This window comes from Adiantum capillus-veneris, chromosome 29 (genome assembly GCF_014529385.1).
Source record: "Adiantum capillus-veneris isolate H3 chromosome 29, ASM1452938v2, whole genome shotgun sequence".
In the NCBI taxonomy this organism is placed as follows: Eukaryota; Viridiplantae; Streptophyta; class Polypodiopsida; order Polypodiales; family Pteridaceae; genus Adiantum; species Adiantum capillus-veneris.
In genome coordinates this window covers 80,945,271-80,959,019 of record NC_140959.1, presented here as the reverse complement: position 1 = coordinate 80,959,019, position 13,749 = coordinate 80,945,271, and the positions used below count along the sequence as shown (strand labels likewise).

Below are 13,749 nucleotides of genomic sequence, written 5' to 3'. Positions count from 1 at the left end.
AACCATACTTTTGTTATCTAATACCTGCATTTGTCTTGGCAGTTTGAGAATTGAGTGGACTCATGTCACACCCACGTAAATGTATGCCCAAGTCTCTCTTTCTATAAGGCCTTCCCATACTTGGTTAAACTCCCCTATTGTGCCTCTGCTATATTTTCCATGGGCATGGGAGGGTGGGATCTACGACGGGATGAACGAGAGCCATAGATCTCGAGCAACACAATCTCGGGTAAAAAGGTAATTTTGGGTACATGTGTGGGCCCTTGATCCCACTTTGCCCAAAGCATTATCGCTCACGTGATCTTTAATGAACCCTGGGAGGTGGACGTAGATGGACGGTCAACAAAAAGTCATGGGTGTTGACCACCCTTCTCACGCCCTCAATTCATGGCTTTCTAGAAGAGGAATTGTGTATGGTTTTAAGCTAGTATTTTACATTTGTACACTATTCTTCTCAATTTTTAGGTGGAAATTTTCCGACGTCCCTTCCTCATCCTTGAATCCTCAAGTTGAGATACCAAAACTAGTTCGTTTACGCGTCCGATGGATCTTGGAGTTGGGGACGTTAAAAATTCTCAATCTTCTTCTCTTCTCCATTTTTTGCTGCCGCAGGCAGCAAGGGAGTATGTACTCCGTCCCACTAAACCATGCTGATAATGGGAGCTCTAAATGCACACGCAAAGATGCTGCACCTCGCGAAGGCAAACCCATTTTGGTGTGCATGTAGAGCTTGAGGAGTTTTCATGGCCGTATGCCAAGGTTGGTCTATCAGCAGGGCCCCTGCGGCCCCAGTCACCTCAAAATTTTTCTTGCAAAATGGAGAAAAGGAGGTTGATGCCACCATCTCCAATAGCAGGTTCCTTTTCGAAGAGAACCTGCACAGAGTGGACGCTGAGGAGTTGTCTATGCTACCCAACGTACTGCAGGCAACCTTGTGTGATGACATCCATGAATTCTCTTTGAGCAGGAAACTGCCCAACAATGGGTATGACACGATTGGTAAGAGGGTAGAAAAGAAGATGTGCATAAAAGCCTTTTCGATAGGAAGCCGACCCAATGAAGAAAACATGATGTGTGGTGGTAGTATCATGCATGCAGCTTCTTTGATCGAGAGGTCCCCTAATGGAGAGAGAAGCAACATAAGGACGCATTTGGGCAACAGTTTGGGAAATGAGGCCACTCTAAAAGAGGTCTTACCCCAAGCAGAAGAGAAAGTGCTCATGTACGTGAGCAGAGATGGCGATGCTGTCAAGAGCACCACTGTGGGGAACACTGATGGCACGGGTGTTTGCTGCGAAGGAGATGGTATTGCATGGGATGAGCTCAATGTAGAGAAGGCGCTTTTACCCTTAGAGAACAGCTTGAACACCCAACCATCTGTGCAAAGAATAACCTTCCTCTTGCTCAAATGTAAGAAGGAGAAAAGTTATGGGCATGTGTTGCAGCTTTATGCATATGTACGCCATCATGGATTAGAAACACATGAGCTACTCGGGAACCATCTGGTTTTGCTTCTGGCTGAAGCAGAAATGATGTGTGATGCTCAGCAGGTTTTTGATGGATTGTCGCACCGGAAAAAGCAGTCTTGGAATCTTCTGATTACTAGTTATGTTCGTATGAAGAAGCCACAGCATGCTCTTGACCTCTACCAAAGAATGCAGCAGGAGAGTTTTGTAAGTCCAGACCCTTTCACCTTTATCTCTCTGATGAAAGCTTGTACTGAACTAAAAGATAGGGAAAGTGCAGGAAAATTACATGATCACATCCTTAGGATCAGGGTGCTCGAAAGACATACCGCCGTTGGAAATGCACTGGTCAATATGTATGTCAATTTCAGGATGCTAGGAAAAGCACACGAAGTCTTTGAGCAGCTTCCCTTGAAGAATGTAATTTCTTGGAACACCTTAATCGCAGGGTATGCTAAATATGGGCGAGGACAAGAAGCACTTGGATGTTTGGAGCAAATGGAGCTTGAGGGTATTTTTCCCAACCATGTCACTTATATCTGCAGTTTGAAAGCTTGTGGAAGCATTGGTGATGTGAACAAGGGCGTAGACCTACATGCGGACATTGCAAGGAAAGGCTTGTTGGAAACTGATCTTCAGGTTGGCAGTGCCTTAGTAGACATGTACGCTAAAAGCGGCCTTCTTATGAAGGCTCAAGAAGTGTTGGATAAGCTTCCAACAAGGAATATAGTGTCTTGGAATGCATTGATTGCAGGATATGTCAATGCCGATCGTAGTCTTGAAGCATTAAGGTGTTTTGAGCGTGTGCAACGTGAGGGTATTCCACCGGATGCCGTAACATTCATCAGTTGTTTGAAAGCTTGCAGTAATGCAGGGGCCATAGATGAGGGAAGAAAAATCCATGATCAGATTATGAGGGGGAGTGATTCACTACATAAAGACCCTGTTGTTGGAAGTGCTCTAGTCAGCATGTACGCAAAATGTGGCTTGCTTGTGAAAGCACAAGAAGTCTTTGACAAGCTTCCCACTCGGAATGTGATATCTTGGACTGCATTAATTGATGGATATGGTGAGCATGGGCATGGTGAGGAGGCCTTACATTTTTTAAAGCAGATGCAAATTGAGGGAATCTGTCCAAATGCTGCCACATTTGCTTGCAGCTTGAAAGCTTGCAGTAGTGTGGGTGCAATACAAGGTCTACATGCAGAGATTGCTAGAAAACAATTATTGAAGGGTGATACTTTAGTATGTAGTACATTGGTGGACATGTATGCCAAATGTGGCTCATTATTGAAAGCACAAGAAGTGTTTGATAAGATAGCGACACGAAACACCATTTTGTGGAACGCTTTACTGACAGGATATCTTGATCATGGATGTGGTGAAGATGCTCTAGTATGTTTTGACAGGATGCAACTTGAAGGAGCTTTACCAGATGCTGTAACTTACTTATGCGGCTTGATGGCTTGTAGTGGCACTGGAGACATACATAAGGGTCGTCAATTACATTGTCAAATTGTAAGGGATTGCATAGCAGGAGGATATGTTGCTGCTGGAAATGTACTCGTTGATATGTACATGAAGTGTGGGCTTCTTAATGAAGCGCAAGATGTTTTTGATGAGCTTCCATCACGAGACATAGTTACTTGGAACGCTCTACTTGCAGGCTATGCTCAAAGTGAATTTGGTGAGGAAGCAATAAGTTGCTTTGAAGACATGACTCTAGAAGGCGTTTCCCCGGACGTCATCACGTACGATTGTATGCTAAAGGCTTGTGGCAGCATAGGTGCAGCAATGAAGGGTCAAGAAATACATGCTGAGCTTGCCAAGGATAAAGAGTGGGAATTGGATTCTGGTATATGCAATGCCTTAGTTGGCATGTATGCGAATTGTGGCTTACTCAGTAGAGCTCAAGATGTTTTTGACAATCTTGTGGACCGAGAAGTGGCACTATGGACTGCTTTGATTTCTGGCTATGCTCAGCTAGGAGAGGTTGGAACTGCTTTTGATGTTTTTAGCCAAATGCTAAATGAAGGTGTGAAGCCTAACATGGTCACATTTGTAGGCATGCTTAATTCATGTACTCATGCAGGTTTAATTGAGAAAGGTCAGAGATGTTTTGAAGCAATGTGTACAATCTACGACATTGCTCCAGTTTCGGAGCATTATACATGCATGATTGATCTTCTCTGCCGGGCAGGCCAATTAGAGTATGCCATATTCACGACCAAAGAGACCTGCCTTCTTCCTGATGTTGTGGTGTTGCGTACTTTGTTGGGGGCATGTAAAGATCAGACAAATGTGGAGCTTGGGAGACAAGTATTTGAAGAAGCAGTGCAATGTGATCAATATAGTGCTGCAGCGTACATTTCCATGTATAAAATGTATGCAGATGGATGACTGAGAGATATAAGTACTAATGAGACCAACCATCAACTGTTGGCGGAAAAGTGCCACTTCTCATGCTACCATACCGTGGGGTGGTTGGTGCTAGTGAAGTGTCACAGATTGCGAGCCAATCTCGGCCATCTGATCAACACATGAACTGGGGGTGAACTAGGCCAACCCTAGTCATCCCTAGTACACTCTAGTTCACCCCTAGTTTACTACCCAAATGCTAAATGAGGTGTGAAGCCTAACATGGTCACATTTGTTTAGTTCATGTAGACATGCAGGTTTAATTGAGAAAGGTCAGAGATGTTTTGAAGCTGTGTATAGTCTACGACATTGCTACAGTTTTGGAGCATTGTACATGCATGATTGATATTCTCTGCTAGGCAGGCCAATTAGAGTATGCCATATTCACGACCAAAGAGACGTGCCTTCTTCCTGATGTTGTGATGTTGCGTACTTCCTTGGGGGCATGTGAAGATCGGACAAATGTGGAGCTTGGGAGACAAGTATTTGAAGAAGCAGTGCAATGTGATCAATGTAGTGCTGCAGCGTACATTTCCATGTATAAAATGTACGCAGATGGATGACTGAGAGAGCTGAGTACTAATGAGGCCAACCATCAACTGTTGGCAGAAAAGCGCCACTTCTCATGTTACCACACCATGGGGTGGTTGGGGGGACCTACGGTGCTAGTGAAGCGTCACAGATTGCGAGCCAATCTCAGCCATTTGATCAACACATGAACTGGGGCCCGGGGATGAACTAGGCCAACTCTAGTCATCCCTAGTTCACCCCTAGTTTACTACACAACCTGACAGTGTGGATTGCCTCGAGATAAGGACCTTGCGTGCCATGCAATGACAAGATGCGAGTGGTTGAAGGCAGTTCATAGCTGGTGGTAGTGTCACGTCATCTATAGCATCGAGACAATGGAGCACATATGGCATACACTGTGTATGCAGAGTTCAGGGGTGGAGTCTACACGGGGTTCAAGGAAGCCAGTCTCGGGGGGGTGTAGCGCAGCACACCGTAGGCGTGGCCATACTCGGCCACAGTCTTGACCAAGTGCGAATGGCTAGGTCTATATAAAGGGAACCCTGATAAGGTTTAGACAGTGCTCATATGCAAGGAGCTCCTCTCAGAGAGCTCATATGAGAGGTGCACAATGCCTACGTTACAGGTAGTGATGCCAAGTCTGGCTGCTGGTGATGGATCATGGATCATGGATCGTTCCGACTCTTGTCGAGTTTAGTTGCAGGTGGTTACAAAAGGATATTGCCGGTAGTACAATTTGCCAACATAACTTAGGGTTGGTAGACTTGGTTGGAGGTCAGTAAAAGGATGGAAGGGGTCTTTCTAGTACCCTGCAGTATTCAGGTAATAATGGGATAGGAAAGACGTAGACTCGCTAAAGGGCGGTAGATTTTAGATTTCACCCGATGTTTACTTTAACAACTTTACTTGAACTTCATGACACTAAGGAACTTTGTAAATAAGCTTGAGATTGGAATTCAACACTTAAAACAAACGAGGGCTTGGCAGCTAGAGTGCTTCCAAGCAAATAGTGACACCGCGTTGGCCCCAAAGGTTGGCGCCCTTTTCGGTATTTCTTTATCCAATTAAACTTTGAAGAAAAATCAATAATTTCCTGCGAGCTGTCCCACGTTCATTGAGCTGAAAATGGCCAACTCTAGCCCAATTTCGGTAGCATATCCGCAGTAGGAGGCTTCACAGGCAAAATCCCCATGCAAAAGGTGACTTTCACGGTGCATTTGAGCACTTTCCCAAACTTGGTGAGAAATTACAGCATGTTGAATTTTTTGTTTTCGGCCTCGAAAATGCACCAGAACACCTGTGTAGTGATCCCCTAGCTTCCTCAAAGCTCCTTGGACTATTAGGCATCAAAAAGGGTCAAAACCTTAAACTTGCAAAAATAAACAACAAGCAAGTTGTAATTTCTTGGTTTGGGTTCCATTTCGTGTTTTGGGTGCATCTGTAGCAAGTCCTTGAGCTCTTGCACTTGTAGGGCTGATTGCCCTTTCATTTGGACGAGATTTCTTGCGTGAAATCTCTTCGAATCAACTTGTATCTGTGGAAGATTAGCAATTAGCTAATCCAATACTTGTGTAAAGAGGCTCTTCCCTCGGTTATCACGCATGAACCCACACAATTGTACATACAGATGAGTAGCCCTTGACCCTTGACTTGGGCATCATGATTCTATATTCAGAAGGAGAGAGAGGTGCACGAGAATGGAATTATCATGCTACATAGAACAAGGGAGAAGACAACTTTCCATTAAAGCTGTGATCACCTACACCCACTACTTACACACTGGAGTTCACAATGAAGGAGCAGGCGCAAATCGATTTGGACACCCCCTTCCAATGATGCCGCCAAGTGTCCCATTTGCTCTTTTAAGTTAATGTTCTAGTACCTATCAACTTATAAAGTGTCGTGCATGGCTTAAATGACTTTGAACTGAGTCTAGCCACCCTTTTATTGCTTAGATTTCAATGTCGATTGGCTCGACCAATTCGTGGCAACCTGGCCTTCACTATTGCGGCTCAATCGTCGGTTGTTTCACACTGGCCATACAATGTCCGGTCATTTGTGACTTCAAAAAGAGGGTCCCAAAACTTAAATAAAAATCAAGGGAAAGAAACGAACAACTAAAGTTAGAGATTGTCATAGCCTCGTGACAGACCTCCCTTTTGAACTCGCAAACGTCCTTGATTGCATGCCAGATGAGGATCAACCAAGAGTTAAGGAACTTGATAAGATCTTAGTTCCTGAGCAGATTTTGGCACTTTTTTTTCTAGTGAAGTTCAAGAACTATCCACCTATGGATGCAAAGCCTTGTGACAGGTGCCCTGCTCGATTGAGGGAACAATTGTGATGTGAATCCATTTGTGGTGAGGTGTGGATTGAACTCTTGTGCCATATTGTCTAAAGTGGTTGTGTCAAGCCATGGAGTCGAAGGAAAGAGAAAGGAGACAATGTAGAGAGAGAGAGAGAGAGAGAGAGAGAGAGAGAGAGAGAGAGAGAGAGATGGACAAGAGGCAGACGAGCCCAATAAGTGGAGAGATGACAGTAATACGAGACAAGGACAAAGAGCCCCCTAGGCCACATATATATAATGAGCCAAGGTAGGGTTTGGCAAATAACTCTGTCCAATACCACAAGGAAACATAAAATCCTCATCCTAAAAATAATAAAATGGCCAAAACAGGCTTGAGATGGGCAAAGTGCATGTGCAAACCCCAAATGTGCTTGAGATCCATATCTAGCAGGTGTATAGGTGGCCAATCCACAACTAAGGGCAAGTGCACATGTGATGAGAAGCCTGCAAGGAGGAAGGAAGAGCATCTGGAGGGTGACCACAACTCTAATAGTTCGGAGGTGGAACTTAGGAGTGGTGCTCAGTTTGGCTATGGGTCATCATTAGCCATTCGCTGACTTTAATGTCAAGCTACAGCATCAAGGGGGTTTTGAACGAATGAGCTTCTCTAGCTTGATAATGTGGCAATCATGTTTAAACCTGTTGGTCTCCCATGAGATGGGTGATAATTCTGTAAATCACACAAGCTAGAGACAAAATGGCCAAAACAAGACAATCTGACACTCGCACAATCCAAGTGGCAAGAGCAAAAACCACCACACTCGGTTGGACTTAGTGTTCCTTTCAACAGTTCTTTCACAGGAATTTGGTCACAGCGCGTGTGCTATTACAGCTTGTTAGAGCACTCTCAGACTACTGCTTGTTGGTCAGCCGTCAGTCCATATTAATAGACTACCATGCACTATCTGATTGTCTTTGTCCAGTTGCCACATCATCTCTTGCTGAGATGGCTACCAACTCAGTTGCATGTGGCTCTGATAGAAGCACCTCTTATGAATGAAATCCATAACTCTCTTCAACTCCCTTTGACTTGCTTTATACACCCCCAATACCCCTTAGTCACTATGCACACTCGACTCTAATATAATACCATTTGCTTTGTGGTTGCATTGTCTGATTAAGAGTATGAGTCAAGGGGAGTTGGCCTAGCAGTAAAGGCCTTGCGACATGCAGGTGTAGGTGCAATCCTGTAAAACTAATTGTTTCACACCAGATAGCTAAAAAAAGAATAAGATTATGAGGCAAAATCCATCCAATACTTATATGGGACTATGGCTATAACTCTTGTGTGTGTGGCTATGGCTACGGAGTGTTTTAGCTTTTCCCATGCTCTGTTGGGCATAAAGGCCTTTAGGCCAATACCATCGCAGACTAACCGCTCACTAACTCTAATCTCATTCTTTCTTATTGATATTATAGAACAATAAGGAGCTTACACATTGTGCAAAAAAAAGCTCCACAAGAATATTTCTCTCTCTCTCTCTCTCTCTCTCTCTCTCTCTCAATCAATCAAAACACTAATCTCTCAATCCTTGCATCACGCACTCATCAACAACTGATATCAGAGCCACACTGAAAGCCATGCATCATTGCAACATCATGGCAGAGAATGTTGTGAAGCTATAAAATTTTCAGCACTGTTTTGCGACAGAGATTTGACTAAGTAAAAATGCATTTTTTAGCTTGATTCTGGCAATCCTTACAAAGAATGCCATGGTCTACAACTTTATAATTGAAAGTTTTTCAAATTCTGTACTGATTTTGTTGTATGTTTGGCAGACATTGCCTGTAGATAGAAGATAGAAAGTTGCAAATTTCTACAGATCTGTTTGACCTGTAAAAATAGCTCGTTTCATGCAGTTCCCATAATTCTTGACCTTTTTTTTACAATCTACAACTTTGCAAAAAAAAGTTTTTACAAATTCTTGACGCTTGGAGAGATATCGGTTGACTGGCTACATGGTGTTTGCAGATGCTTGTGTGAAGAGTTTATGGAAGTGGGATGCTTATTGCATACTTCATTTATTCAATGCGTGGTTGATTTTCTTGGGGGTTTTGAGCATACATTAAAAAAAAATTATGCGTTGCGTGTGAAAGAAACAAATACGTTCTGATTATGTTTATTGACCATATCTATGGTTCATAGTGTATCTTACGGTTTTGCACTTGCTTATGCGCATTGTTGATTACTTTGATGCATGGTCTTGTGAATACTGTTTATGAATGCATTTGTGAAGTCATCTTAGGTAGTATGACAATCCCGACCATTTTTTAGACTTGGTCCGAAAGATAATCATTTTTTAGACTTGACTATGGTGGATTAGGTTGCTAAAGTTTCCCTTATCATGGCCTCACCATAGCACATGTATGATAGTGGACATATGTGCTCGACATATGTGTTCATGATATGTATGCATTGAGAGATGTGGTGATTTTTTACCCTTCTTGTTGAGATACTAGCAGACATTGCTTATTTTGGTGATTTATAACATTTGGAATTTGGTATTCTGTTCCTCGTACAAAGGAAAATTCTATCAAAATTTTCTCGTGAATTTCATGGTTGTGATTGCTTTAACATTTCTTTATCTTGCCATTTATTCGCTTGGCTTCTATTGGTTTTTTGGTTGAAATGTTACTCAATTTATAGTTGAAACTCTGCCAAAGTTTTGTTAAGATTATTCTTTCCATTTAGTGGAATTATGGCTTCTTTTTTGGAGAATGCTTTGATTAATGTTGAAAAGTTTGATGGAAACAAATTTTTTTATTGGGAAAAGAAAATCATGAATGTCGTTGTTCAAAAGAAACAGGTTAAGCCCTTTAAGTTTCAAGGTGTCAAACCCGAGAACATGAATGTGGAAGAATGGGAAGAGCTAGATGAGCTAGCTATGTCTACCATCCAGCTATCATTGTCTAAGACTGTCTACTACAATGTGGAAGATGTTGTAGGAGGTACTTATGCATTATGACAACGTTTGTGCAATCTTTATGATCAAAATAGTGTTGCATCACAAGTCTATTGGCTAAGAAGCTTGTGGATTGCCGCATGAAAGAAGGGACTTCTATGTCAGATCACTCGAATGAGTTCAATATGATTTTTAGCCAGTTGATTGCACAGAAGGCTCCACTCAATAATAGCCTAAAAGCTATATTCTTGTTGACCACTTTTCCAGAAAGTTGGGATACTTTTCATATGACAATAAGTAATAGTCTTACAGTGAATGAACTCACCATGGAGAAGGTTTCTAATTTTGACTAAAGGGATGAATAGGAAGAAAATTGACTATTGGAAATATCATACTGCTCTTAATGTTCCTAGTAGATCGCAATCAAGAAAGGAATTTGTAGAAAGAGAAAAATCAAGAAGCAAATATCGTTCTTGATAATGGGAAAGGTTCTACTGCTCTTAATATTCCTCATAGGTCACAATCAAGAAAGGGATTTGTAGAAAGAGGAAAATCAAGAAGCAAACCTCATTCTCGTCATGACATAAAGTGCTACCGTTGCAATAAACTTGATCATATACAAAAGGTGTTGGTTTCAAGCCCTCATTCGATTGATGGTGTCAGCCCATGGGATACTCCCTTTATAGCATGCAGAGGACACTTTAGTTTAGAGCTAGTTTGCATGGCCAATTTTGCTCTATATATGTAAACTTCACAAAAATTAATACAATCAACAATAGCGTGTTGTTTTTTCTCTTGCTGAGTGTTGATTCTCACTCTCTTGATTGCTCTGCAAACTTGCTCGCCATGAGTCCTGCGTGCCATCACCCACCATAACCGGCACCACTCAACACTGGTATCAGAGACTATGCTCTCGACCTCGGCAAGCTTGAGTCAATACAGCGTGCGTGGGAGCTGCCGCTTGTGGAAGGGAAGCTAGCGCCCGTCGACCTGCACAAAACGTGCAAACTCACCATCAACATGGTCGCTTTGGTCTGAGAACCAGCTTTCGACACCTGTTTTTCTGCTAACTCGGCCTCTATAGCCCGCTGCAAGAAGGTTTCACCATCGCGTACAATCTATTTATCTGCTACAGAAAATCGTCACTTTGTTTTTATTTCACATTGTTTTTGAATTGGCCAACCTAAATTAACCCCTTAAGCAAGAGGGATTCACACCCTCTAGTTCCGTGCTCAATGCTCTATGCTCGAAGCTCAATGTTTAAGTTTAAGCTGCTGCAAATGGGCTATTGAATGCAATTCAATTTGCTGCCAACTCTTCCAAGCGGTGTTGAAGGTTTGGTTATGCTACGGATTTAGTGATATGTTAAAAAGCAATTCAAAATTCTATTAACCAAGGTCGACAATCATTATTTGAAAGCATAGAAAACAGGACCAAGCTATCGTTGGCATATCGAATATGGTGGATAAATTCAACAGATCCGGATTCCACACATGGAAAATCAAAGTGAAGGGATATCTGATGCGCAAGAATTTGTGGAGTGTCATCAAGCCGCTATCAGCCGATGAAGCAGGCACATCCGCTGCAGTTACCTGAGCGTTATCTACCGAGCAACAACTCAAGGATGAGCAAGCATTAGGTATTATTTTGACATCTCTCGAAGATAATTTTATTCATTATCTGGATGACATGCAATCTGCCAACGCTTCCTAGATACAACTAGAGAAGGTTTTTGGTGCTAAAGCTAAGTATTAAATAATGAGTCTAAAGATGGAATTGTACTCTCTTGCTATGCATGCTGATGAAAATATCACATCTTTAGTTAACCGACTGAAGAGTATTAAAACTCAACTTGTTTATGTCGAAGCCCCAGTACCAGAAGAAGATCTCATAGCCGTTTTGTTAAAAATTTTGCCTGACAAATTTTATCAGATTGTTACTGTTTTAAAGGAGAAAGATCCACTGCCCTCCTTGGATGGTATCATCAATTCATTACAGGAAGAAGAAAGAAGGGTATCCCGTACCAATTCTCCTATTATCCCTAGTGCATATATGGTCTCCAATGCAGTATCTCCCATCAACTCTTATGATACTTCCAGTGCCTATGCAATCACTAATTGTGCTTCTACATCGGCTTCATCTCGACCATCCATTGATACCAGATCTTTTGCCATTTGTGGGTGCAACAATCATCAGACAAAAGACTGGTTCAAGAAGAATCCTTGTGTTCACTGTGGTAAAACAAATCATCCTTCGAATAGATGCTTTCAAAAGGGTAAAAATCAAATTCATATGATTGAAGGAGACATCAAACCTCCAATATATTCTGTTGACAATGAAGTCTTTTAGCTCAACTCTTTTCATGTTTTTTTTGTCAAAATAAATTGTACGGGCTATAGACACTGCCACACATGAGTGGTAAGACCTCCCAAATTATCAGTTTTTTGCTCAAGTCCTATTTTGTCCTACTTTTCATGGGGTTATTGGGTACACCTTAAACCCAAGGTTTGGCAGTGAACCAAAAACTTCACTCATTGGTAGCTAATTTTTTGACCTACACCCTATCTGTTCTAGGGGGGTTTTCTATCATAGCACCAAGTTATGGATACACTAGAAATCCTTGTTTGTGAGAGAACCTAAAACTCACGGTTGCCGAGTATACCAAAAACTCGAGGTATCATGAAAATGGTCTGTCTAGTTCGGGCTTGAGGGGGGATTGTTGGGTTCAAGCCCTCCTTTGATTGATGGTGTCAGTGTGTGGGATACTCCCTTTATAGCATGCAGAAGACACTTTAGTTTAGAGCCAGTTTTCATGGCCGGTTTTGCTCTATATATATAAACTTCACAAAAATTAATACAATCAATCAACAATAGCGTGTTGTTTTTTCTCTTGCTGAGTGTTGATTCTCTCTCTCTCTCTCTCTCTCTCTCTCTCTCTCTCTCTCTCTCTCTCTCTCTCTCTCTCTCTCTCTGTTGGTCTGCAAGCTTGCTCGCCATGAGTCCTACGTGCCAACACCCACCATAACCGGAACCACTCAACAAAAGGATTACTTTATATGGAAGAGAGAGCAAAGGAAATCTAAAGATAAGCAAGTACAAAACGAAGGTAAAAATAAAGTTTTGTTTGTGAAGATCGAAGAAGCACAATGGAATCACGTGGAGATGTGTTGGTCTTATCATCTCTTGACTATGATCTACTACCCTTAACAAGTGGATCAGTCATTATGGTGCATCATTTAATGTTGCTCCATGTAGAGAATGGTTTTCTGCTTATGATGCTGCAAGGAAAGGTGTGGTCCGTCTTATAAATAATTGACATAATGGACATTGGTGATGTGCAATTGCAGTTTTCTAATGGCTGTAACTTCACTTTGAAGTACGTGAGACATCTTCAAAGTTGCAAAAAATTTGTGATTAGCATTGGGTAACTTGATGATGAGGGTTATCATGCCTCTTTTGGAGATGCTTCCTAGAAGTTGTCAAAGGGTTTCAAACATGGAACTCTTTACACTCTACATGCTACTGGCATTAAGGACATTGTTATATGTGTAACCAAGCAACCAAATACCTCTGTGTGACATTGCTAGCTAGGTCATATGAGTGAAAAGAGAATGAGAGCATTGTCTCGTTTGGGTTATTTACTGAATCTTGATTATTCTACTTTTAAGGTGTGTGTGTATTGTCTGTATGGTAAACAAACACAAATTCCTCACAAAGAAAGTGGCTATACAAGAAGTGGGCACTTAGGGTTGATACATAGTGACATTTGTGGTCATATGCCTAGTGTTTCATTAGGGTGTGCTCCTTATTTTTCCACATTCATAGATGACTATCCTCACAAAGTTTGGGTTTATTCTCTTAAGTACGATCAAGTGCTTAAAGCATTCAAAAAGTTTGTCTCATTGGTTGAGAACCAGAGTGGAAACAAAGCAAGTGCTTACACACTGCCAATAGTGGGCAGTATATTTTAAATTATTTTCAAAGGGAATTAAACGTGAGTTGACTGCTCCTTAAAATACTCCACAAAATGGTGTTGGAGAGAGGATGAACATAACAAAACTAGAGAAAGTCATATCTATATTGT

The 13,749-nt window shown here is 41.8% G+C and overlaps 1 protein-coding gene across 1 annotated transcript; it reads left to right on the top strand.

The window, feature by feature from the left end:
- The first annotated feature begins 544 nt into the window (after positions 1 to 544).
- On the top strand, positions 545 to 5,466 carry LOC147419469 (pentatricopeptide repeat-containing protein At3g53360, mitochondrial-like). The gene has a single exon (XM_086505549.1). It carries the CDS (start codon positions 744 to 746, stop codon positions 3,864 to 3,866), a length of 3,123 nt encoding a protein of 1,040 aa, XP_086361675.1. The 5' UTR covers positions 545 to 743; the 3' UTR covers positions 3,867 to 5,466.
- Positions 5,467 to 13,749: the final 8,283 nt, after the last annotated feature.